This window comes from Siphateles boraxobius, unplaced genomic scaffold (assembly GCF_051911475.1).
Source record: "Siphateles boraxobius isolate OS27281-9 unplaced genomic scaffold, OSU_SipBor_1 66, whole genome shotgun sequence".
Lineage (NCBI taxonomy): Eukaryota > Metazoa > Chordata > Actinopteri > Cypriniformes > Leuciscidae > Siphateles > Siphateles boraxobius.
Window position 1 is genome coordinate 11,656,984 of NW_027509193.1, and position 27,810 is coordinate 11,684,793.

A 27,810-nucleotide genomic window follows, 5' to 3' on the forward strand; every position below is an offset into this window, starting at 1 on the left:
GAGTCGCGGTGCAGATTTAAAAGTAAATTAATCTCTTGTCAACACATTTAGGACTGGGGCCAGTCGAAAAGACGTGATTTCTGAACCGAGATCGATGCACAGTAAGTTAAACCTACTTTTTTCCGTGTCCGAGTAATATTTATTGACTTGTCCGGTGATATTAGTTAAAGGTTCTGTAAAAAGACAACGGAGACCAACCAGGGCTGTAATTATCCACTCAGCGAGGCTAGTCTGAGTCATGTTAGCCCAGCGCTAGCATGAAAGCTAGCGTGACTCTTTCTCTACTTTGCATACAGGGGAATTAGAATAACGCCATTATTTAGATATCCTTCGGCATTTGGTTCAGGATTTGCACATGTTTTGTAGTCAAATATGAGCCATTCCACTCTCCCTGCCTTCAGCGGTGCCCCTCTTGTTTTGTCTAATCCTTGTGAGGTGGTTCGAGAGGCAGAACCGGGGACCAAAGTGGTTGCCTGGAGACCTGCTTCTCTCTCATCCATCTGGCGCAGGTATCCGCTCTCTGCCACGTATAGCCTACATTTTCATTTAAATTAATAATTTGCAAGGCTAATGTCTGAGTGTGGTCACATCTGACCACTGCAGCTTTTGATTTGCTGATTACGCTTGAGTAAAGAGCTTTGTGAAGATGAGATGGACGCGGAGCAGCTCTCTTATATGTAGGGATGCACTTATCTCTTGGACAGGTGGATGAGGGCAGACAGCTCAGACAAACTTTGCATTAATTCCGTTCGTCCTTAAACACTATTATTCTGTCTTTCTCGTTGTTATATGTTAACGCATGTATTTTCCCAGCAGGTGCTGTTTAACCAAAACTGTGAAACTTTCTGCGATCAAGAGCTTAGGATACTTTCGACAACATCATGTCGACCATCTCACAGATGCCTCATGGACCTTGTGATCCGGTTTCTTCAAGATTGTGACAGGATTGTCCTGCCCCACAACCATCGCTGCTCAACCTTAAAGTAATCCTCTGCCTTTTTTTTTTGGCTTGCTTCTCTTGCTCTTGTCCAATATGATCCTGTCCTCCTGCTGCTTTTCTACAGCATCCTTTATGAATGTTTTAACATTCAGACTCCATGTACATTCTAACTTGTATTACTTTTCTCTGTTGGTTTTTTGCATAATACTGTTTGATATGGTTTCAGTAATAATTCCTACAAATTTTGTGACATTTTCACCAAAAAGACCATGCCTATAACCAAAGTTGTAGAATGAATAATTTGCTCTGACCATATGCAACAGCAATAGATATCTGACCAATGCTCATGTAATGACATGTCAACTTGATGTCTCTAAGGTGATTTGACAAAGCTGTGGGTGATGTGGCATAGTAACATAAGAAAACACCTGAGCTGTCATTGAAAGGTTGCAGGTTTGAGCCCTGCAGAGGATTATGGCCATTCATAGGGGAAACTTGTTCCTCCAACAACATTATATGACTTGTTTCTTTGTTTAAGCTGTTTGTTGTTATATTTTGAAATAGTATTCTTCCAACAATGAAATTAATACAATTTATACAAAAATGAATAATTTTTATTTTTATTTAGTAGTTAATAATTTACTGTTATTACTATAGTAATTACATAACTTTTAACAATCACTAAAATAAAATATTTATATATGTGTGTATATATGTATATATAAAAACTTTTTAATCTACAATGGATTTTCAGTAGCATATAATATTATTTAAAGAATGTGTATATATATAAAAAAATATATAGATGTCAGAAATATATATATTTTTAAGTCATAAACAATCTTGAATTTTAATATAATGTATAGCTCATTTAGTGTATAAATAAGACATGCTGGTGTTTTTTTTAGTGTTTGGGTCTGAATGGGTTACAGCAAAAGAGTTGCATGGCACTGATTGAACACTGTCAACCATGTGGGGATGAAAAGTGATTCATTACTGGCTGGTGTAAGCACACACACAGCCAGTGGGCCTGTCGCCTACAACCTGTTAGCTAGAGGTCTCGAGGAGACTCCCCCTGCCTCGTGTCCTGCTGGCGATGACACAATAGGATGGATGCCGCTAGCCTGCTAGCTCTGAAGGTAGCGTTGTGAATATGCGCGCTGCTCGTACTGCTTTGCTGTTATTTACATGAATGGAGAAAATCAGAGTGTGACCCAAGATGATGTAGGTAATGGCGAAGGGTTTTATAATATAGTTAGTTTGCGGGAGATTTAGATTTTTTTTAAATGGAAAAGCATCATGTGTTGCGGAGTTATGTGTTTTCATAATTTGATTTGTGCGAACTGAATTTTCTCATGAATGATTTGCATGTTGCATGAACAGATTCGTTAGTACAAGCTTTAGAATAATGAACTAACGCACATTCGCTGTCATGTCTGTAATGCCCTTCTTGATTTGGCTGCTATAGATTTTGATTTCTGTGACGTCTTTTTAGCTTTTTGGATTTGCTTGCTGCAGACATGCACCCACAGTCCCAATGTAGCAATAAAAAGAATAATACACTCCCTTTCACCTCCTCCCACAAGGTTTCCCTTACTGTACCACAGAATTACGACCTCCACCCCCCCACATACCCTTTTTCTTTCTTCTTGGCCTCCCCTCGTCTCGCTCCCCTCCCTCTCCCTGCAGTAATCTTTCTAAATCTCTAGCCTGCTAATCCTTTCTACGCCTATTTTAGTACGGACACCCCCATCATCCCAGCTTCTTCTGCTTCAATATATATATATATATATATATATATATATTATTAATATATATATATGGCAATGGTCCAGAATAATTTAAGGACTCCTTACAATGCAATAATGAGACTAGTAGTGAAGGCATGCAGTTGCAATGGAATTCTCTTGAAGATATCTGGGGAATCGATCCGTGTCGTGCCATTGCAATGTGTACCTTTTGTAGTCTGGACTTGATTGTGGTAGTTAAAGTTAATTTTTGTGTATTGGCACAGTACATTTTATGTACGTTGCATTTACAAAGGTATTTGTGTTTTGTTGTTTTGACTTCTAACGTGGATTTTTGTGGTCTAATTTTCCTTCTTTGTTTTCCCTATTTGTTTCATCCTTCTGTCTTTGCCTTGCCCTTCTCATTCCTTTCTTTCAGTGAACAGATTTTTGGTGAGAATCAAGTTATAACGCTGAGTTTGAACTCATATTCTAATCTTCAAAATTATGAAGCAAAATGTCTGTCACTAACTAAACAGACATAAAAAAAAATTCATGTTTGATTTTTCTCGATTTTCAAGGATGTTCTTATATACATTCCTATTATATAAATAAATATGTATATTATAAAATGTTCATTAAAACAAAACCCTAAAATATGTGATTTTTTATCCCCTATAGACAGACAGTGACGTTGAGCAACATTTCCTGAGATTATGCTGAGCATCCTTGCAGCTGGCTCCATATTCTTCCCCGGCCTTTTCCTGCTGTCTAAGCGAATCCTGAAACATGGTCCTGGACTCAAATGGAGCGAGAAGGATGCTGTCATTGTCTCGTCCAGGTAAAAAGGGGGAATATAAAATTAGTTGTGTTGAAAGGTCCTGTCAGCCTCATACTACCTACTTTTATTTACTTGTGGTTCTTCTCAGAATATGTATGTCAGTAAAGATAATATTATATTCTCTTTTTGTTTATAAACATGAAAGTCATGGCATTGGCTTTATAATTGTATTTTTTTTGTATGATTTATTAAGATTCAGTAAAAAAATTATAAATTGATGAAGGGTAAATATCTGCATCAGTGAAAGTGACTAGTGAATGAGATTTATATACACTTACCGGCCACTTTATTAGGTACACCTGTTCAACTTCTTGTTAATGGAAATATCAAATCAGCGGATCACATGGCAGCAACTCAATGCATTTATCCATGTAGACATGCTCAAGAAGACGATCTGCTGAAGTACAAATTGAGCATCAGAAAGGGGAAGAATGGTGATTTTGAACGGGGCGTGGTTGTTGGTTCGGGCTGGTCTGAGTATTTCAGAAACTGCTGATCTACTGGGATTTTGACACACAACCATCTCTAGGATTTACTGAGAATGGTCTGTGTGGCGAACAGGACGAGACCGAGGAACGTGAGAGAACGGTGCGAGGCCGGTGGCCTGAGTGTTAATGAGCGACACCTGTGAGACGTACCGGTCTCGCATGTCTCACGGAGGAGCGGAAGCATAAAGGAGGAGCGACGACATTGATGATAGAGAGAGGAACAGGCTTGTGTTTTATGTTGTTTTGTTTTATTTTCGGTAGCCAGCAGTCGTCCACGGGGGGCTGCTGGCGGTTCTTTGGTTTGTTTGTTTTATTTTAAATAAAGTATTTTTGATTGTTCACCGGTTCCCGCAATCAAAAATACTTTAAAATAAAACAAACAAACCAAAGAACTGCCAGCACCCCCCCGTGGACGACTGCTGGCTACCGAAAATAAAACAAAACACAACATAAAACACAAGCCTGTTCCTCTCTCTATCATCAACTTCGTCGCTCCTCCTTTATGCTTCCGCTGCTCCATGAGAGATGCGAGACCGGTGCGTCTCACAGGTGTCGCTCATTAACACTCAGGCCACCGGCCTCGCACAGTTCTCTCACTTCCCTCGGCCTCGTCCTGTTCGCCACAGGGATTAAATAAGTACGCTTGATAATGTCCAGTATGGTTTCAGACACCACTACAAATGGCTGTCCCTTTGAATATTGCCTTATTTAAGGGTAAAGGGGACGGTTTCAGACACAGCCTTAAGTTCCATATGTTGAACTTTCAAATGACATTGGAAAACACTGCGTTATTATCACTATGCGATCAGATCCATGAAGTCTATATCTTTAGCCAAGCAGCATGTTATGTCACTCTGAGATCTATGCACATTGTTTGTGGGTTTGTTTTATGTAAATGGCCTCCACAGTCACCAGATCTCAATCCAATAGAGCACCTTTGGGATGTAGTTGAATGAGAGATTCACATCATGGATGTGCAGCCGACGAATCAGCAACAACTGCGTGATACTATCATGTTTAAATGGACAAAAATCTCTAAGGGATGTTTCCAACACCTTGTTGACTTCATGCCACAAAGAAATAATTCAGTTATGAAGGCAAAAGTTAGTTCATCCTGGTACTTGCAAGGTATACCTAATAAAGGGGCTGGTGAGTATGTGTATAAAACCGCATTAATAAAATGTACACTTGCTGAGATATATTGAAATATTTGTAAGTCACACAAAATATTTGTAAACCGAAAATGGTTGGCTGAAACTGAGGGGCAGATAATTTTATATGAACCAAATATTGGTATGTTTTGCTGGTCTATCACAAAATGTGTCGCTGTAAGTTTATGGCAGAGATCATTATCCTGTTTTGAAGGCCTTTTTGCAAGAAATGTGTCAGATTAAGATCTGCAGAGTAAAGACGTTGCATGTAAGGTTATGTTTGGTTGCGGTGCACTTTCTGGTGCATTGATGAGATTTTCTGCTTAGCTAGGAAATTTACTGTGTAATATCTTGCTTAAATGACCCTTCCCTTAACTGGTGTGATCAGAATCTGCTATTAATGGTTTCCAATATCTCTGATCTAAAGATGTTTGCAGTCTGTTTTGCTCTCTGCTTTGGCTTTCTTTCATGCATGTGACTTATTTTTTTTTCACTCTTTCTCAGGCTGGTGTCCTCCGTTCAAGCCATTATGGCGTCCTCTGCCGGATACATCATCGCCTGTTCTTGTAAAGACATTATCGAGGACAAGTGAGTATCAGCTGAAGATGTGAATTGTAGCTAGATATATATAAAAGAGAAAATATTTTTTGGGGGTAATTCTGGTTGATTTTATAAGCAGGAGGACTGTTTTACACAACACTGCTTTACTGTGGTGTTTGTTTGTTTTCCCATGTGCATGTGTCTCTCTCGTCTTATTTCATTTGATTTCATTTGTGTATACAGCTGAGAATTCTATAATTTCTATGGAATTGCTCCCAGACGTGTAGGAGTGCAAAAGTATTCCCTTCACTCTGAGTGTTTCTAAGAATGTGCTATTCCTCCAATGCACACCTTATGTCAGAATAATCTAATTAGGCTCTTAACCTAATTAGTTTCTATCTGTAAATCCATTGTGGCACACCAAGCCAGGGGAAAGGGAGCAAGAGAGAGTAGATGTGAAGAATACTCTGTAAAAACTTGATAGTGAATTTTTATGACGTCTTTAGTCAGCGGTTTCAGATGAAGATCTTAACATTCTGTGAAACCCATTTAATGTGTTCACGCTGATGGTTTGTCGAAAACGGTTTGCTCTAATTTGATTTACCTCACCTAATCGAATTTAACTTATTTAGTACTGTTTATCTGTTTATGTTGTGCCTTAACCCGAAGGCCCACAAGTTAATTAAGACTGGCAGCTCAAATGGATCAGAGCAATCATGTTTCATAAATGATTTAAGCCAGGTAAACTCAATTACTCTGGGTTTGTGTTGTAAATGCAACATCAAGGGAACAGGAAGCCTGGGAATTAGACTAATGGTGTGTCCCAATTACTTATACTACACCCTAAAAGTATGTTTTCTTTTTGTGGAGAAAAAATACATACTTTTAGGTGTGTAGCAGAAGAGTAGACCAGCTTTGAGACATACTATCATGTAATAAAATTGCATCTTTAACGGACGTTTTTTCACATAGTTACACTGTCAATCATCTTGTCACAGTTAACGTCCTCCACATTTCATTTCATTTCCTACTGTATCAGAGAGATAAGAAGTAGCACGTTGATCTTCCAGACGTGGGTCTTTCATCGGTAGAACTCTCCTCATATTTTGCATAATGATGGGTTTAAAAGTTAATGGCCAAATGGATCTTTATAAAAGTTCACATTGTTGTTGCAGATGAAATAGAAGACAGATAATGGCCAAATAGATCTTTATAAAAGTTTAGATTGTTTTTGCAGATGTTGCAGATTAAATATAATACAGATAACATTATGTAAATGTTTTTTTTTAATCAGGTTAAATGTTGATTATCAGTCACTCAAACCCCTTTATCTAAACCTCTCTATGTAACCGTAGGTTAGGCATATCTGTCATGTTTGTATGTTTTTTTATTTTTGTAGTTTTTTTCAGTTTGAAGCTCTGAACCAAATCCTTCTCCAAAGCGCAATGGTTTGTGGGCAATATTAGAGTGTGCACGGACCCACATTTCAAATCTATTGGACATATTATGACAATATTGTGAAATATCATTAAAGTTTAAAAGAACTGTTTTCTATTTTGATATATTTTAAGAAGTAATTTATTCCAGTGATGGGCAGCTGCATTTTTAATCATGTCAAGAGACTGTTATTTATATAGCGCTTTATACAACACAGTTTGTTTCAAAGCAGCTTTACAGTGATAACAGAAAATTTATTCAATGATGCAAACAGTTCATTTCGGCTGTACAGCAGCTCTAAAAGAAAATAGTGTCATTGTTCAGCTGATGTCAGTTCAGTGTTGATTCAGTTCCTTGGAAAGATCATCAATTATTAAATTAGTTCATTTCATCTAAAAAGCAGTTCAGCAGAAAAACAGTGAAGTTGACTGTTTCATTTCTGTTCACTTCTCATCCTATAGTGTCAGTGCTGTCAAATCAGTAATATTTTTGAATATTAATTGTCCCCAACTAAGCAAGCTAGAGGCAACAGTGGCAAGGAACCCAAACTCCATCAGGTGGCAGAATGGAGAAAAAAAACCTTGGTAGAACCCTGGCTCAGTCGGGGGGCCAGTTCTCTTCTGGCCAACGAACGAATACGGTGTGATCATGATTCAGTCAGAAATCAAATTGTTGATCGGAAGCATTCAAATATTTAATTCAGTTCCTTTTGTTTGAAGATTGCATTCATCACTCCAGTATGGAGACAAAGCTGGTAATGGGTCTGTGCAGAGAACTTGTCTGGTTCTTGTGGTCTTTGCTAAATCTGTGCTGATGGCTATCATGTCGAAGAGGCCTTCACAGGGGATTGTCTAATTCAGTGGTTCTCAAAGTAGGGTCCGGGGAATCGCGGAGTCCAGTCAGACCATCGGGGAAATTCTTGGCAGAGCGCTCCTGCTCTCTCTCTTTCTCTCCCCCACAAACGCGTGCGCATATCCAGAGAGAATAGTGAATCCGCGAATATACAGTAGCCTAGCCTAGTTGTAAAATCAAAGTCAAGAGGCTAGGTTTAAATTTTTCAGTTCTTTTTTTTATCCGTCAGTTTATTTAAACTGTTTTAAATTAATATTGTTTAAGACGTTTAGTAGCTTGCCTATGTCATTTGTAATGGATGCCCCTTTCTGCCACTGAATACAAAAAAGAAAAGAAAAGGTAATTGTGACTTTAAAGTCTGAATTATGAGATTAAAAAGTCTTTCATTCTATTTGATAGGCGGCATAGGCCTACAGGAGTAAAAATGTATGTGCCTTTTGCCTTTACACAAGAGCGTCATCTCCAGAGCTACTAAGAGTCACTTTGAGGACGTTTCAGCATTTAATTTGATACAAAAATAGGGGCGGTTCTAGGGTCAGTGGACATTCGGGGCTTTAGCCCAAACTAAAATTGGGTATTTTTATTTGAATTAATGAATTGATTATAAAAGTGATTTAAGGGAATAAAGAAAAAGAAAGGTTTATTGTATTAGTGAAATATTTACAGTTGTAAAATATTAAATCTTTATCTACTTACATTTTACCAGGCGTTCGTTCATGTTAACATCCTTCTGTGAACGGTAGGCTAAGCCCCGCATTCTTTTAATCATTTTGACATTGATGAGCTAGACCGCTGAAGTTTTTGTCATCCAACAAACTGAGCGGTGCGTAAATGAGTAGCATTAGAGCAGAGCAGCATCAAGAATATCAAATACATTGCAGTTAATCTCTTATTTGCATTTTAAGGTTATTGCCAATAATAATGACAGGTTTGCGAAAAGTGTAGAACTCGGTGAGCTCGCGCAAAACACATCTTAAGCACGCGACTTGTTTAAACGCCTCTGATTGGCCGATGCGTTCAACAGACATGTCTGTAATTGGCTACAATGCTCAACGCTGCAAAAGCACGTTGTAAGTACCTTTAATGCAAAGGGAAAAATATAAACTGTAATATGCACTTTTCATGATTAGGTAATCACGGCAGCTGTAATCTTATTCACATTTGTTTTTCTGATTAATTGTTTTGCTCTATGAGAGACAAGGTAGCAAAATCTTTTATTCACCACAACCCACCAAAATAAAAGTTTGGTTTAACTTAATTACTAGGATGTGTTCTGCAACAGTGTTAATTCTGTTATGATTTGTTGATTGTTCTGCCATTGATATAAGGTGCAATTAGTTCATTAATTTAAAGCTGATGCACATAAAGTCACATTACATAATTTAAATGTTATTTAAAATGGAAGGTTCACCCAAAAAAATTAAAAGTGTGTCACCATTTGCTCACCCTCAAGTTGTTCCAAACCTGAATGAGTTTCTTTCTCCTGCTGAACACAAAAGAAGATATTTTGAAGAATGTGGGTAACCAAACAGTTTCTGGTACTTTTTGAAAAAAACATATGGAAGTCAATGGGGTCCAGAAACTGTTTGGTTACTGACATTCTTCAAAATATCTTCTTTTGTGTTCACCAGGAGAAAGAAACTCATTTAGGTTTGGAAAAACTTGAGGGTGAGTAAATGATGACAGAATTTTAATTTTGGGTGAACTATTATTCTAATGTAAAATATTAATGTTTTCATTTTAATCTAGGGAATTTTAATGTTTGGTTTTATTAGAACAAGCATGTGCTTGCTGTCTTGCTGTTGATTTTAAGAAAACTTTTAAGATAAATTACTTGCTGTAAATGCTATTAAGTCCAAATACAATTTGAATAAAATACCCACTGTTTACAAGTATATCAGTGGTATTAACATGATTTAAACTGACATGTGTTTCTGTTCTATAAAACAGGTCTTAAGTTTTTAGGGTGAAAAAGATTACAATGCAATTAATTCCAATGGCATTTAAGAGTACAAATAGTTTTAAGCATATTAATCACAGACAGTTATTGTTATGAGAGGGGGTCCTTGGAAATTTTTTCTCCGCTCTAAGGGGTCCCTGGTCCCAAAAAGTTTGAGAACCCCTGGTCTAATTGACAGGAACTCTGCTGACATTCAGGGCTGGGTTGTGGTCGTGTCTAGGTGCAGGTCCATCATCTGATCTGAATACAGACCGGATATGGCTTACTGTGGTAGCCTCGGGATAAACAGAGAGACTAATATTGGTGTAAATGCCATTCTTATGATGTAACTAGTACATAGGGTGTTATTGGAATTGTTCCCAGTTCAGGGCTCGCAAAATCGCTAGCCCGACGTCCCGGGGCTATTGTGTTTTCAAGTCGGGCTACCAAAATGCATAACCGGTCTGCCCGACGGGCTATCTGAAATGGTGTAATCAAATTCCCCTGAACTTCTGCCTCGCCCCCCTAAAAATGTGTGATTAAGTTTAAGCTACACAAATTCGTGTTCGCTTTAGTCTTGTTATAATCAGATTCAGCGCGTTCGTCTTCAATCCGCAGCGTCGCGCGAGCAGAGTGCACGTCAGAAAAAGAGGACAGTGTGTGTGTGTGTGTGTGTGTGTGTGTGTGTGTGATTTCATCTTAGCCTCATTGGTCTGTCACTGCTCGTCAATGTCAGAATATTTGAGATGACCAATCAAATAGGCGGGCTTTATGTCACAGAAGCTGCTGAGCGCGAATTTTAGCAGAGTGACTGACGCTTCAGTTTATGGTCAAGTGCGAGATAAGATGTAAGTAGCTAAACTAAACATTTCATATCTGACAGTTTTTTTAGGTCATAAATGTTAAACGGATGACAGAAATAATCAGGCAAACTAATAGGCTTATGCAACGTGATTCATGTAATGTAATAATTAGTTTACTGTCATTGTGAGGTGACAAGAAACATTAACAAAGCCGTTTGCATCATGTTGGGCACAAGATTAATGATGAATGTGTACATGTTGAGAATTATAATAAAATTTTGTAGCCTTCAGTAAATTAAAAAAGTTCATTTTTCGGAGGGGAAGAGACAGGGCAAAATGAAGATACTGAGAGAAAAAGAAAGAGTGATGGAGATGAGAGAGCAGGTATTGACTACCACTGACATGGTTTTAAAGCTATTTCTTCTCCTTTTTTGGCCTTCAAATGTCTTGAAATGCACACATCAGAGAAATAAAAAATTTGAACCCCCTGACAACCCTAAATGTAGGACCTCTTTGATAATAAAGCCCTGTCTACGGCCCTGTGTTAGGAATCAGATCAATAATGAATGTGTATATTGTGAATGAATTTAGTTAGTTGAACTTAGTTAGGCTACCTAGCTTTCCTAGTAGCTTTCAGTAAATGAACGCTTCTGAGAAAATTATTCATAAATCAACCTATCAGTTGACCCTATGTTTACTTTCTTCACTGACAAAAGCGAATTTTGTCAAAAAGTTATTGTTATCCAATTTTTTGGGATACGTAGATCATAGAAATAAAAATTTTGTGGTTCGGGTTCGGAGGTAGTCGAGGACGCATTGAGATCGGATCTCAGTGTAATGTAAACGCAATCCAGCCATCGTGTCTGCATTCACAGGTGGACGTCACACAAAACCCCGCCCACTGTCATAATTCCCCCTGCTCTCTCCAGGAATTGCTGCACGTAGCTGTGTGGTTTTGCGATACAGTCGAGTGCGAAGTACATCACAAATATACTGAAATGTTTGCTTTCGCACCCTAAAGTTGCAGAACCATTCATTTTCTGTAAAGAACGCGGACCACAGCTGGCAACGTTCTCGGACAGCCTATGTTTCTCTGTACCGTTTCCACTACGGCATACATTATTAGTACTTGAAGCCTCTTGATCCTCCTCATTTTGCGAGATTTGTAAAATGTACCCCGACTGAAAACTGTTTCTAAAAGAAAACCCACCACTTTGGTCGACTTTGCACCGGAACCATCCTATTTTTTTTATTTTTTTTATTCGATCTGTTATCCAGATACAGAAGCCACTTGATGTGGGCAGGTGTAAACGCACCGTGCACTGATGGGCTTATAATCCGACCTAGTTGATCGGATCACGGTGATCGCATGTTAATGCCAAGTGTAAACGCAGCCTTTGATACCAAATACCTGACAGTTCAGCCATCAAGTGTCAGATAGTATTCTAGGTTGTTATGTGCGGAAGTGTGGCAAGCAGGACGTGGCTGAGAGCCATGGGCACAAAGCGAGGCTGGTGGCGCGAGTGCTAATGAGCATCACCTGTACGCCAGACCGGTGTCGAGTTTCATGGAGGAGCTCCGGGAGTCTGTGGATTGTCCAAATTTTCTATGAAACCTGCTATATTATTATGCAGACACCAGTTGGACAGCCAGTCATTGGGTCTCCTTCACTAAGTATGTATACGCACAAGTTTGTGCATGAACTCTGCGTACGGACGATTTATGGAAAAAATCACAAATAAATAAATTCACCAAAATTTTCATAATAAAATTTACGAAAAAATATAGGAACAACTGAAACCACACGTACGCAAAAAACACTTACTCTGTGTACGCCCGTATAATCGTGTTAAGAAGTTATATTAAGGGTTGGGTACCGACCGAATTGCGTTGGTACTACAGAGTACCGATTCACATGAAATCAATCGCTGCCGCAGACGTGCAGTTTCATTTACCACACACACACACTGAAGCACGTGTGACCCTTGCTGTGTTTTTCAGCCTCTGCAGTCTCACTATATGAGAATATGAATGCATTTCCAGAGCCTATCTGAGAGTCACTGAAGTTCATCAGCATATTACAGTTTTATTTAAGAAAAACTATTGTTATATCATTAACACAAGGAAAATCAACGGTCTTCACCACAACCAATCAAAATAAAAGTTCGGTTTAACTTGAAATACAGGTCCTTCTAAAAAAATTAGCATATTGTGATAAAGTTCATTATTTTCCATAATGTAATCATAAAAATTAAACTTTCATATATTTTAGATTCATTGCACACCAACTGAAATATTTCAGGTCTTTTATTGTTTTAATACTGATGATTTTGGCATACAGCTCATGAAAACCCAAAATTCCTATCTCAAAAAATTTGCATATTTCATCTGACCAATAAAATAAGTGTTTTTTTATTACAAAAAAAGTCAACCTTCAAATAATTATGTTCAGTTATACACTCAATACTTGGACCCTGTATATTTCTGTTGTACAGTAGAATTTAGATATCTCAATTTCATAATAATATTACGGCAACGTAATATTTTAATATGAAATCGGCAACGATTTTCAGGTACTGGTACCAGTTCAAATGTGAACAGTACCCAACCCTAGTTATATTTCATCCTAACACAACTATAATTATATTGAAGTATGTTGCATGAATTGTATTATCCATATTATTGTATAATCCATATATAAAATTATATAAAAAATAAATAAATAAATTAAATTTAATCTTAAACACATTCCATCATATACAGTTAAAGAGTAAGAAAGCTGCATTATAGCTTCAGCTGTGAGGTTTCTCTGAATAACGCAGATATGCTTGTACAGCTGGCTAACGAGAACAGGTGTGAGTGACGCTTTGGATTGCTCGAGGATCGGCCGAGAGCGCATCTGCAAACATTGTCAAGTCTGACGAGTGTGACGAAAGGCTGTAAGGAATGTGTGTGCGGATAGCCCTTATAAGGAGATGGCTTGGGTGTGTTTTATGCAAATGACTAACCTTGTGTACATGGCTGCTCAAATTCAAGAACAAATTTATGTGTACGAACGTGTTGTGAATTAGGAGATTTTTCTTGAAGTTCTCCTGTGCATACAAATACGAAATAATCCATGCAATTATTAATGAATGAGACCCATTGAGTGCATCATTTAGAATCATTTTTCCGGTCTTAAGTGTCGCATGATCCTTCTGAAATCATTCTAATATGCAGATTTGGTGCTCAAGAAACATTTCTTATTAATGTTAATAACAGTTGTGCTGCTTCATACAGTAGTCAACATTTGAAGTGGAACAAAAAAAAAAAAAAAAAAAGTTCATCAAAGTTGTCCTAAGACAAGAATTGGTATTGTTCAAAATGAATGGATAACTTTGATGAAAGGTTGTGATCCACTTCAAATGTTGAGTACCGTATTTTTGTGGATTCTTTGATGAATAGAAAGTTCAAAAGAACAACAGAATTATACAGCACAATACAGCACATTTATCCTCACAATTCTGCATCAAATTTTACTCAGGACAATTGTTTACTCTTGTGTCCCAATTTATCTTAGGAAGACAGAAAATAGTTTTACTGCCTCTACAATCAGACTGATGCTTAATTTGCTAGTCAAATTTTAAGGGAACACTTCACCCCAAAATGAAAACGTCTCGTTGTTGTTATAAACCTGTATGAATGTTTCTCTTACATGCAACACAAAAGAAGAGATTTATCAGAATCTTAGCAGAGCTCTTTTTATGTACGGTGTTGTATTTTCAAGCCCAACTTACCTGCAAGTAACCTCCAGGTGCAGTACTGAGCACCTTGGACATGTTCATAGAAATATCAGGGAACAAGTCATGGAAAGTTAGTTAATTCTGCATAGGTTTGAAATATTTATTTGGCCATTCTGATCATAATATCTAAAAAATAATTTTTTAAATCCTTCCTTGTCAAATATAAAGGACGACTGGGAAAAAATCATGGAAAAGTGATATATATATATATATATATTAGGGGTGTTACGGTACATGTATTTTTCCCGAAACTTCACGGTTACGGTCACAGTCAATCGAATACAGTCGGTCACAGTCAGTCGAATACAGTCAGTCACAGGAGGTCCACACTCCAAACCAGTAGCAATGCTGTTTGCTAACTGCCACAACAGGAAAAAGAGCAGAAGAAAAGACAATCTATGCAACAACCCAAAACAAGATTGCGACTCGCCATTGACGAGTTCAGATGGCATGCAAGAGCTTGCTAGTAGCCTGTACGTTGACTGAGTTTAATTGAATTTTTGTGACAATTAAGCAAACCCGAACGGCAGAAAGCAGAATCCTGTTTGTTTTCTTTATTTTACAAAAGCACAATGTTTTGTTTTTATTGGGAGTGTGCACAAATAAAAATAGACCCTTTACAGTTTCAAATGATGTACGAGTATTAAAGTTGTTTCCGCTGTTATTATGAGACAAAATCATTTGGCATTGTGCCAATTTGTGTCGTGGATGTCTCACTACTACAGTCCAGTGATGAAATATGATTGTCCTGGAAATGGGAAGCTTAAGGAGACGCTTCACTCGCTTCTCTCCTCATGGAAATGTGAAGTAGGGTCTTTCTCTCCCCGCTCATTTTTCCGTGATTTATTGAAAAAGTGTAATATGAGTCAATGTGGTAACTTTGTGTACCCGCTAGTGCTGGCGAAGTCAAGCTTTTAACACAATTCTATTGGAAAAAAGTTTATTACTTGATTTGATTTTGAGCTGATTTAAAAAGCTTAGTTTCATTTTTTTTATTTTTTTTTACGCCCACCTCGGAGCGTTGGTGTCATGGCTAACATAACTACTATCTGTCATTATCACCGCATGTTAATGAACTCTCACGCGCAAAGAAATCTAATCTCTGCACAAGTTTTATTTTTCTTTAAATTTGTTTTTCATTGTTCCATTTATTTTGTACTTTTATAACACAAGAGATGCTTTTCAGTTTTGTTGCTGGTTGTGACCAAATACCTTTTTTTTTTATCAGCCCTACAAAAAATTATGACATATGCAAGAATGCATTCTGTTCACTGCTTAGGTCCTAATACACGAAAAAGAAGACTGTTCCAACTACCTCAGGGGGGACTAAATGCCGCTAGGTGGAACAAACTGTAATTTGCACTACTGTCTGTTCAAAATAAATGAAAAGAAACATAGCATTGGGGGATGTGTTGCCTTTTCCTGTTGTACCGAACTTGTATCGAACCATGACCCCCAAAACCGAAGTACGTACTGAACCGTGACTTCTGTGTACCGTTACGCCCCTTGTATATACAGTATCTCACAAAAGTGAATACACCCCTCACATTTCAGCAAACAATTTAGTATATCTTCTCACGGGAGCTATTTTGACAATAATGGCTGTATGTAGGGATGCACCGATACCACTTTTTTCAGAATTGATCCGATCCGATACCAAAAATTCTGAGTATCCGATCCGATACCAACACAGTTTTTTTTTAAATCCAGTAGAATTTATATAACTCTCTGTGTGTTGAACTGATAATCACTCTTTTGTGTGTTAAACACAATCTACTTAATACAGACAACTTAATTATAAAGAAAAACAAATCCACAATTAGTTGTATAAAATCTGAACATTTAGTGAAAAAAACAAACAAGAGACAATAAGTTTAACACTAAATCTGGTAAAACGTTACACATTGCTCTTTGTATTGTTGTAAAATACATTCATGAAAAACAAGATAACAAAAATCAAAGATAAATTAATTTATATATAGCTGGGCTACTATACAATTGACACATGTTTTAAATATATAGCACACCTGTTTAATGAGGCTAGAACATATGATAGATAGAACAGAACAAGAAAGGCTATTAATAATCTTTTATTGCGTCACTGTATTATGATATGAAATGCTGCAATAGTGCGGCACAAAGTGCTTTTACGCATCCTGTGTGCAGAATGATGCGCTTGAAGCAACACGGAAGCCCAATTTATACTTCTGCGTCAGACCTACGCCAGAGCCTCTACGCTATACACTACGCGTTGGTTTTCATTTATACTTCTGCGTCGTTGTCCGCTTTGACGCGCAATTACACATGCAGAGTGAGCATTTGAAACCCGAGGGAGGGGTTCTAGCAGACCAATCACAGCGCTTGCGTTCGCGTAGAATTGACGCGTGGTTACATTTTTGGAGAGGTGCATGTCAGGGTACGCCAGAGGGTACGCGCGCTACACACAGCCTACGCCGTAGCTACGGCGTGAGTTTGACGCAGAAGTATAAATTGGGCTGGAGTCACCGCGCGCAGCGCGTCGAGTCCGCATTGAAAAGTTCAAAGCACAAACAAAAGACATATTGATACGTAGTGTATTATACAGTATCTATCTATGCAATAGTTTATTGAGCCTTTTCTTTTAACAGTTTTAAATTTCAGTTAATGTGCGTGTGAAGAACAATTATAGTGCTCTGACTCTACTCTAGTGTTGTGATCTAATAGACTCCCGGAAAAGAAAGAAAGAAAGTAACATGATTAAGTTAAAGCAATAAAGTCCAGCAAGATAAAGTTGTTTTAATGCGAAACCATAGACCTTTATCTACAGATCAAGTATAATAATAGTAACATTGAATCATCTTGGAGAGAGTTTCATTATGTTGACTGTCGTAACCGAACGCGACGCGCTATTTGAATGCTGAATGAAGAATGATTGACAGCCGCAGCGGAGGGAAAAGTTAACGTTAGCATTTCTCAACGGGGGCGTTTGGACAGTGTTGGGGGGCGGTGTGAACGAGGCAGCAGAGAGGGGGGCGCTCAGGCATAAATAGGGGGCGTTACTCACTGTTATTCATCACAACTTTTAGGCCTCTGACAACACATACAATGTTCATTTGAATGTAAAATAAAATTCTGTCTGTGCAAATTAATGAATTAATATTTAAATGTTGCTAGTAGCCCACTCAGACTTGTCCGGCTAGTTACCTGCAAATAATCTCCATAGCAACACCTAACAACAAATGCCGCAGCTGTCAGAGTGAACGCCACTGAGGACTGACAGCAGCCTCCGAACTCTGCTGCGCGGTTTAATGTAAGATAAATGTGTCCAATCAAACTGTACACAAGCTTCGTGGTATATTAGTAAAACATTCAAACATCATGGCGGAAAACAAGAAGTGCAAGACAGTATGTTGAGTAGGCTACGTTAGAAATGGCTTTATTCCCTCACCCACGAACATCCAGCTCCCGATGTGCCTGATTTGCCAGCTATTCAAATTGAAAGCCTAGTAGGCTATATATTGCCTAATTGAGGGCGCGAACGGTCCGTGTATCTTTTGGTCATTTGATTTTCCTTTCAGAAACGGGTATTAAAAAACAAAAAAACAGTGGCTATTTGATTTTTGTTTTAAAATACAAAAAATATAATTAAAATACAAAGCGTTTCTCCTTTTCAGTGTCAAAAAGGGATGAGCGAAAAATTTAAAACATTTCGGATAACATAAAATTACTTAAAAACAGAAACGAAAAAAGGCCCGTTTGTCATGCCGTTTGTTCACATTCCGAGAACGGATGTGGCCACTTACGTGACAAGCGCGCCAAATTTTACATGGTCAGTTGACTCAGTTGCGATTTTAGACATTGCAAAACAAGGCCCGTCATCCACAGAAATCTTAGCGCAGATATCACAAGTATTTAATAGGGGAGCAGGAGGATGTTCCGCAAGAAACGTGAGGAGATTTTGCAATGAAAATGGATTAAGTTTGATGGGACTCCCTGACTCACATTTGGAGTTGGAGGTGGCAAAAGCCATAACCGAGGTATGATCCTGCTTAAAATCATAACTGAGTAAGTTTCTAAAGACATTTTACTCTGGGCTAAAGCAAAACTGGCACCCTGTCAAATTTGTAGGGCTGGGCGATATGGCCAAAAAAATCATATCTCGGTATTTTTTGGTCAAATTGCAATCTCGGTACTTTCTATGATTTTCTATTTGGATAAAGAAAATCTATATTTATTTAAAAAAAAATTATTTCACATCCTGTTCAGTAATATCCAAACGATGTTGATATTGAAGGATATGGAAACAAATATAGGGAATGTAATGTAGGCTATGCATTATGCAATATATTATGTGCAAAAAGGTGGTTAAAATCACATTACATTCCAACATTGTAACATTCCAATATAAAAACAAAAATAATGCTTTTGTTTTTAAAATGACTAAAGGCTAAACTAAAAATTAAAATTAAAACAAAAGCACAAACTAATTATATTACCCTGCATTTGATTACCTCATTATAATGGTCACTTTCATAAAAATATAATTGTAGGTTTAAAATTCCACATATGGCACATTTATTGTCTCCAACAACAAATATGTTAGCAATATCATATGTAGCCTATATTTTAGTCAGAATTATTGCGCTACTATTCTATTGTGCTCGCCTGTTTGGCGCGCATGCGCACGGCAGCGCTCATTAATGGAAGCTTGAATTTTAGCGGAGATTCACTTGCAGAAGCTTGTCCTATCCTAACAGTGAAATGGACATATTTGTTTGACTTTCTAACATTTCCAGATGGAGAATATACCTGTGAAATGTAAGTTAAGCACCGAGGAAAGCACCACGTCTCAAACGCATTAAACACATTTATCTGTCAGTCAGCAACAGTGTCTGTCAGAGAATCTGACTGGGCAAGCTGCTTTAAACTTGTTAACTATAACGTTATCTTACCGGTTATTTTGAAGCGCTTAATAGAGTGCCGAAGTTATGACGTCACTTTTTAGGACAACTCTAAGTTAGCGGCACATGGGCTCCCTCGATCAAAAAGCTATGCATTTTCCCCATAGACTTTTGGAAAATCGCAAAAAAATAAGATCTGTGTTCAACAAAGAGTTGTGTCCCTTACACGTTTTGTCTATCAAGATAATCTTTACAAGTTAATCCAAAATGTATACATTTTGAAGCCTAAATAAAGTTTAAAAAACCACAAGCAGACACAATAAAGTTTAAAAAACCACAAGCAGGTTATAACTGGTGTGTTTTATGTCATAGATCAAAACGTGAAAATTTTTAAAGGTTTTGTTAACCACAGACCTTATTTCAGGCGATTTAGCAAAAACCCATTCAAAAAACCCATAGACTTTAGGGCGAGGGAACCGGAGGGAACTCACTTCCGCGTTTTGGCCTACAAAGTGACGTCATAACTTCGGCACTCTATATAAGCTTGTGTCATGTTTAGGACAAATTGCAGTACTTTCACTCCAGGAGTTCACACTGCATCCTCCGCTATTTTTCAGATGTTCTTGTATCAAAACTACTGTATCGATAAACGGTATTGCCTCATTCCATATCGTTTAAAAAAACTATGGAAATATTGTACAAACTCGATATACCGCCCTACCCTACAAATTTGGCGCTCTTGTCACGTAAGTGGCCACATCCGGTCTCGGAATGTGAACAAATAGGCCTTTTTTCGTTTTGGTTTTAAAGTAATTCAATTTTTTGTTATCCGAAATAGATAATGAAACTCAAATCATTTTAAAAATTTCGCTCAACCCTTTTTGACACTGAAAAAGAGAAACGCTTTGTATTTTAATTTTAATTTGTATTTTTTGTTTTTTAATACCCGTTTCTGAAGGGAAAATCAAATGACCAAAAGATACATGGACTGCGAACGACCGCTGCTTTTTCATTGGCCATTTAGGTTATGTTATTGTTGGGTTGGTTAATCTTTAAAAAAAAAAGTGTGTGTGAGCCTGAATTTGTTTTAGTTTCTAAATACATACATTTGCAATACCTTTCAAACAGTCCATGTGTTTTTGCTTTTTTTCCAACCACAATATTTCTCAACTTATGGCTTTTACATTTAGGTTAAATAAAATAAGCAACTTCTGTTTCAGTTTTTTGACCACAAACTAAGGCTTCAGGTATCAGTGTTGTAAATGTTTGGCTGTAATAACATTTCTGAAGTATTTTTTTTTTTTTTTTGGAGGGGTGGGTGGTTTGTGGGAGTTAAGATGATCATGAAGAGGTCAGGGGGGCGTTTGTTCAAAAAAGGTTGAGAAACGCTGTTTTACGTGATCTTGAATTTAATGACTTAAATGTTCATTTCTATCTCACATTATACTATAATGACTTCAGAACACTTGTAATACAGTGCACGAAAACTTTATGGTGCTTTATAATGTTTGGGGGCTTTTGTGGGGCTTAACAATAACACAGAATAGTATAGGCACAATATCGGATTTGGATTCGGCCTTGTCTGACCGATACCCGATCCGGCAAGGTGCATCCCTAGCTGTATGTTGAGTTATTTTCAGAGGACAGTAAATATATACTGCTATACAAGCAGAACATTGACTACTCTAAAATATATCCAAGTTTAATTTCTATAGTATTGTCCCTTGAGAAGATATATTAAAATGTTTGCTGAAATGTGAGGGTTGTGCTCACTTTTGTGAGAAACTGTATGTATATATATAACTGATGGTTGCCACAAAGTAATCCTAAAGCACATATGGGGGTTCCTCATTCTTGGCCCTTCATTCCATATCTCTTTCTCTCTGCTCCCTCTGTCCAGGCATTGGCTTACCAGCAGCTATATCCTTTTTGCGGTCCCCTACTTCATCTATGACATCTATGCCATGTTCATGTGCCACTGGTACAAACTTCAGGTCAAAGATCACGAGGAGGATAGCGAGGCCAAACCGATGAGGTCAGCCATCAGCGGCTATCTGCGCAGAGAGTTCCTTATGGTCTTGCACCATGTCGTCATGGTTACTGTCTGTTTCCCTGTCTCTGTGGTGAGTGGAATGAGGGTGGTGTGACATTACATACGTTTTTTCATAAACACATTTAAAGTACATATTTTTTGGAATATGATTATGGAGGCCATATGTTTGGAGTGTAGTAACACAGCTTTGGCTTCATGGCTGTTTGAAGAGTGGATTTGATGATTTGATGCTATGTGGTACATGCTATGTAGGTGGCTTGAAGTGTGGCTGAGTCTAACTTGTCCTGAATGGGCATGTGTACTTTCATCCTGTGATTATGCTCTCCATCTGTATCCATGGAGACTATTGCTGTCGGCAGCAGTGCAGCAGCCCGCACCCTGGCATTAGCTGCACTTTAATGGCAATAAGTGTTATGGACTGATAAGACAGGAAAACCTCTGCCGCATCTGTATTTTCTACATCTGACACAACACAAGTCTGACTATCTCTTCCTTTTCTTTCTGTTTTTTATCCCCTTTTCTGTCCACTTCCCTTCTTTTCCTTTATCTTTTCTTCTTTCTTCTCATTTCCCTTTCTCTTCCATTTCTGTATCCTCATCCCATTATCTTTCTCTTCCTTTTCCTCTCCTTTTTGTTTCCTTTTCTTTCTGTTTCCCCTTCCCACTTTCTTTTCTCTTTTCTTTTCCTCCCCTTTCCCTTCCTTTGAATTTTATTTCCTTTTCTGTAATAATTTCCATTCCTTCCTTTCCTCCTCCCCTTCCATTCTTTTCTTCATTCATTTTCTTCCCTTTCTTCCTGTCCTTTTCCCCCTCCCCTGTAATTTCCTTCCCCTTCATTTTCTCATCCTTTCCTTTTCCTTTGTTTCCTTTCCCTATTTTCTTTCCTTTTGCTCTCTTTCTAGTTCTGGAGACAGGGCAAAGGGGATTATTTCCAGGGTGTGATGTTCCTGGCAGAACTCAGCACCCCATCTGTCTGTCTGGGAAAAATACTCATCCAGGTACTAAACACAATCACTCATTCAGCATCTCTTTCTGACTTTCTTTTCTTATGTCTTTCTTTTTAAAGACCTAGACAAGCAGAATTTCAGATTTCTCTTTCTTTTCTTTATAGTGTATGGGTAATTTCTACCAGACATACTAATCTTATAACATCTGATTGAATGACAGTGATCTTTCACAGACTTGTTTACAACTCTCTTGTACATGTCTTCTTCACTCCTTGGGTGTTAAATGTCTAGTGGGGAATATTGAATCACGGTTGTCAGGGTTCATTGCTCTGCCTATTAATATTTTTCTGTCTGTTAAACACTCTCTCTTTCTCTACTTTCTGCTCTTCTTTGTTTCTGTGCCTCAGTACAAGCAACAGCACACTCTCCTACATAAAGTCAATGGAGCTCTTATGCTGGTCACTTTCTTCATCTGCAGAGTTCTTCTCTTCCCCTACCTCTACTACGCCTACGGCAGGTATGATCACTTTTTAACACTCTCAATCGGTCAGTCTTTTACTAGGTCTTATATTTCTATTGCTCATCTGTTCCTTCTTTCTTTTATCCTCTTTTTCTCCCCTGAGTCACAGTGCCTCTAATATTAACATGAAATCTTAAATCTGGACGTTTTCTTTTTTGGTCAGAAATAAATATGCATCATAATCTGTCTCAACCCTGGATTTGTTTTGAACATGAGACATTTACACCTTCCTCCTAAACGATTGTAATAACCAATAATTGGGCCAAATATTAAAGGCGATAAATATTGGATTATTTCTTTCAGCTGAGACACTTCAGATGGCGTTCGCCATGATGGTTTTGAATTGCTTGAAATATGATTGGAATCACTTTAAAATACAGTTAAGTGCAACATGTCGAGCACAAGTCGGTCATATAGGCTACATAATATAATGAGAACATTTTAATTGTGTGCTTGGCATATGGATTTAATAATGAGACTTTTGCAATTAGGCTCTCAAAAATTATATAAAAATTTGGATTTAGATTTATCGGCCAATATGTAGGTTATCAGCTTTCAAATATAAAGAATTATCGGCATCGGCCAAAATGTTCTTATCGGTGCATCACCAGTAATTTCCAAAACTGAACAAAGTAGGGAAAATATCTTGATAAGTTGAGTGTGCATGAAACGATGTGCAACGATGTTCTGACAAGTCTGAAAAGTCATCCAGTTTCTTTGATCAAAACATATGAAACATCAAGTTCATCTGTATAGTTTGATGTTAGTTACTTGCAATATCCTAAACACAGTGTATATAACGTATATACCAAGCTAATACACTCATATTACTACAAATGAGACAAAGTGCAATGCGCAATAAGTACCGCATCTGGAATAAAAGAGCCATTTGCCAATTGGTAGTCATCGCATCACTGCAGCTGCCTTTAGAAACTCTGGTTCCCACTGGAACAGACATTGTCCTGAGATGCATGCTTGGGACTGCACATGCGGAACGGCTGGACCAACCTGAAATATGCACTTCTTTTTCAGATTTCGGTATTTCCGCATTCAAGTAGAGTTGCTATTGTATGCCTGAAATACAGTGCTGGTCCTTGAAAGTTTGTGAACCCCTTACAGAATCTGTGAAAATTTGATATTTTTTTATTTAGTACTGTCCTGAATAAGATATTTTGCATAAAAGATGTTTACATATGGTCTGAATTTATAAAAATGACCCTGTTCAAAAGTTTATGTCCCTTGATACTTAAAACTGTGCCTCATTACCTGGTTGATCGACGATCAGTTTTTTGTTTTGTGATGGTTGTTCTTGTCCCTTGTTTGTCCTGAGCAGTTAAACTGCCCAATGTTCTTCAGAAAAATCCTCCAGGTCCTGCAAATTCTTTGGGTTTCTGGCATTTTTTGCATATTTCAATATTTTCCAGCAGTGACTGTATGATTTTAAGATCCATCTTTTCACACTGAGGACAATTGAGGGACTCAACACAACTATTAAAAAAGGTTCAAGCATTCACTAATGCTCCAGAAGGAAACACGATGCATTAAGAGCCAGGGGGTGGAAACTTTTTGAATTTTAAGTTAAATTGCACTTAGTTTGTCTTCCAGGAAACATGTAAGTATCTTCTGTTGCTTCCAGAGGACAGTACTAAATTAATTTATTTTATATTTAAACAAAATAAGATCATCCTGTTCAAATGTTTTCTGGAAAACTAATGAATTTTCGGGACCTGGAGGATTTATCTGAAGAACATTGGGCAGGTTAACTGTTCAGGACTAACAAGGAACTCAAGAGCAACCATCACACAAAAAAATAATAAACAGTCGTGGATCATCCAGGTAACGACACACAGTATTAAGAATCAAGGGATTAAACTTTTGAATAGGGTAAATTTGATAAGTTAAACTATTTTTTTCTATAAAATCTAGCTATTCTGCTATTGTTGTGGACTGTATATAAACATATTTTATGTAAAATATCTTATTCAGGACATTACTAAATAAATAAAAAACAAGCATTTTGTATGATCCCACTTATTTTGTCAAAATTATTCACATTTCCACAGATTCTGCAAGGGGTTCACAAACTTTTAAGCACCACTGTTGCTGCCCGGAGACATTGCAAATATGGCTGCCAACACAGAGTGATCAAACATTTCTTAAAAGGGACTTTGAATTTACTGAATATACATATAATTCCTTATTCTGTGTCTACACCAGACGTGAGTAGCGCTGCACGACAAAAGCAGATAGAACCCATTATAATCAGTGATGCTGTCCACACTGATGTGGTGCAACACAAAAAGTTTCCAACATTAAATGGATGCCTTGCTCTATTTCTAACGTACTTCAAGCACTCACGCTACTGACATAAACAAATGGATTTGCAACGGTCCCTTTGTTGCGTCCAGTGTGGACCAAATTTGTCTGTTATTCACTGTACTGACTCTATGCATGTTTGTTTGTGCTCATATCATAGGTATGCATCCATCCCCTTCTACATGGTGCCGCTGTCTGTGGCCTGGCAGTATAACGCAGGTGCAGCTTTGCTCATGGCCCCGCAGGTTTACTGGTTTTCCCTCATCTGCAGGGGTGCCTTTCGCCTCTTCACCAGAGCTTCACGGCACAAAGCGGCTGTTAGCAGCACTGACTCTGAGCCGAAAACCTCACTCATGCCCTCTGCCAATGGATACAGCCCAAGAGAGGCTGACTCACACTGAGAGAGGGGTAGAAATAGAGATGTAGTTGCAGGGTTGTTAGGTTTAGGCCAAATAGGAAACTGAAGGCAGATTGACTGAGTTCAATGGGTGGATCTTTTTTGACCCTGCAGCGTCGGTCCGCAGGCAAAGAAACTGAAGCTGTGTAACCTCCATATTCACTAATCCTCTCCTTGAGAAGAAAAATAAGACTTTAGACCAACCCAAACAGATAATTTTTTTCTATAACATGCACACCCTCTGTGTCAGAGCATTAGGTTGGGGAAATGTCTGCTTTGCAGGGTTAGTGCATCATTTGTAAAGTACCGTGGTCATAAGCTTCAGAAAAAGGGACTGATGTGGACGAAGCAGGAACAGTATTTAAAATGAATGATGGATTGAAGGATTGAAAGAGACCTCCCGTTCTCCTCCCTTGAGTATCTCTGTCTCTTTGTTTGTTACATTTGCATAGAAGATACAAAAAAGGAAACTTATATTTCTCTGTCAATTTGTACATACAATTTTATCATTAACGTTGAATTCCATATAGATTTTGAATAGATTTTTGTTGAATCTGTTCGTTATTTATTTAGTTCTATTCCTCATTAAGGGCGGATGAGTTTAAAGCAAAGCCGCTCACTAGTAAAAGACTGAAAACCGAAGTTTTTCGATTCAAAACAACCCCTCAGATGCATTGCCCATTATCCATCTCGCTGTTTTCCCCTTTCCTGGTTCTCATTACAGCTGAAAACAAGATGGCAGCGGCTGCATCCAGTTAGTTAGTGAATCAGCAGTTATAAAGAAGAAGGGGGGTCATTTAAAGGATTTGGATGAGGCTCAGCTAATGCATTAGCATATCTCTGCTGCAGTACTCCAATCCTTTTAAGATCCAGATGTCAGACGGAGGGGGAAGGGACCGAACTGGCCATTAAAAGGCTGCACTTGAAAACCAGGCTGAAGTTGGCAAGGCACTCGGACGAACCTGAGCCAATCGATTTGTACTTTTCGTACAGTTTTATGAGGGGGTTAGACTGTCAGCAAAACGTTCTTCACCAACCTCTTAGTAGATCCACGCCACAATATGAAGTCTATACCACCACTGATTGTAATCTGCACTTTAAATGTGTAACAGCTGTACTTTCTCTGACAAGATGTTTATCCGCTTCTCAAGCTGTCAGCCTTTGTTTCTATCTGGAAATTTAGGAGGTCCGCTGATGACATGTTGTGTCACCAATTAGTCCTTACTTTTATGCTAAAAGTGTCATCAGTGTAACAACGAAGTCACACGCCTCCCTTAGGCCTGCTTGTTTTGCGATACTCACAACAGGACTGCCAGTTTGATGCTAAACAGTGTTATTAGGGGTGGAAGTGAGAGGATGAAAAAGTTGGATTCAAGGAGTGAAACTTGCACTTAATTATCACAAGGAGGGGTGTTAAACAAACATCCAAGTTTGTGAGATACTTTTAAAAGCACTGCATAGATGATGACTTTTCTTAAATCAAAGTTTTGGATTTAGTTCTGAACCGCTATAATTGAAAGCGTATAGGCTAGTCATGTTCTGTAACTCATTAGAAGGGTTTTTATTTTTCTGCTTTACAGTTAGTGTGTGTGTTCAAAGGCATCAATGTAGCTAGTCGTAGAAATTACGCTTTTAACATGCTCTATACACAAAATACTGCAGGATTGTTTTACACTTGATTGCATCACATCACTAACTCAAAGCGACTGTGAAGTGCTGGGCATGAATAGGGACAGTATTTTCAACTATAGCAAAGTACACTGGTTTGGGAACTGGTTAAAATATTTTGAGCTAGGAATGACTTTGTTTTTATGTAATTATACTTATTGTTAATTTATTCTTATTTATGTATTTATTTGAGCAAGTCTGAATGTACATATGAATACACATGTAAATGTTCTTTTGAGTGGGCTTCTGTTTATCTAGTTGCCTGAAGACTGTTCTGTAATTCTGGTTCTCTCAGCTGAAATATACTCTTGCTCTCTCCTGCTGTGCTAATGCTTTCTTCATGCTTTGACCTCCTTTTATACTGAAACAAATGCTCTGTCACCTGCTTGGCGTGTGTAATTTTGTGTGAGAGAAAGTGATCATTGCACACAATGGTTCAATGAAAATTACCTAAAATATGTCTTAGTCTTCAAGTACCAGGCCAGTGACTCTTGATCTACTTTTAATTAACTTTTAACTTACTATTAATT

The 27,810-nt window shown here is 37.9% G+C and overlaps 1 protein-coding gene across 4 annotated transcripts; it reads left to right on the forward strand.

Moving 5' to 3' along the window:
* tlcd3ba (TLC domain containing 3Ba) lies at positions 1-27,598 on the forward strand. Of its 4 annotated transcripts, none has more exons than XM_077212225.1 (8): positions 1-101; positions 814-983; positions 3,349-3,508; positions 5,652-5,735; positions 21,281-21,503; positions 22,335-22,430; positions 22,787-22,896; positions 25,376-27,598. In XM_077212225.1, exons 3-8 carry the CDS (start codon positions 3,384-3,386, stop codon positions 25,614-25,616), a joined length of 879 nt encoding a protein of 292 aa, XP_077068340.1. In that variant the 5' UTR covers positions 1-101; positions 814-983; positions 3,349-3,383; the 3' UTR covers positions 25,617-27,598. The 4 variants fall into 4 exon arrangements, with proteins under 4 accessions (XP_077068340.1, XP_077068343.1, XP_077068342.1 ...); XM_077212228.1 differs by lacking the exon at positions 1-101 and adding an exon at positions 436-509 and having other exon boundaries at positions 817-983; XM_077212227.1 differs by lacking the exon at positions 1-101 and adding an exon at positions 492-704 and having other exon boundaries at positions 817-983.
* The last annotated feature ends 212 nt before the right edge of the window (positions 27,599-27,810 follow it).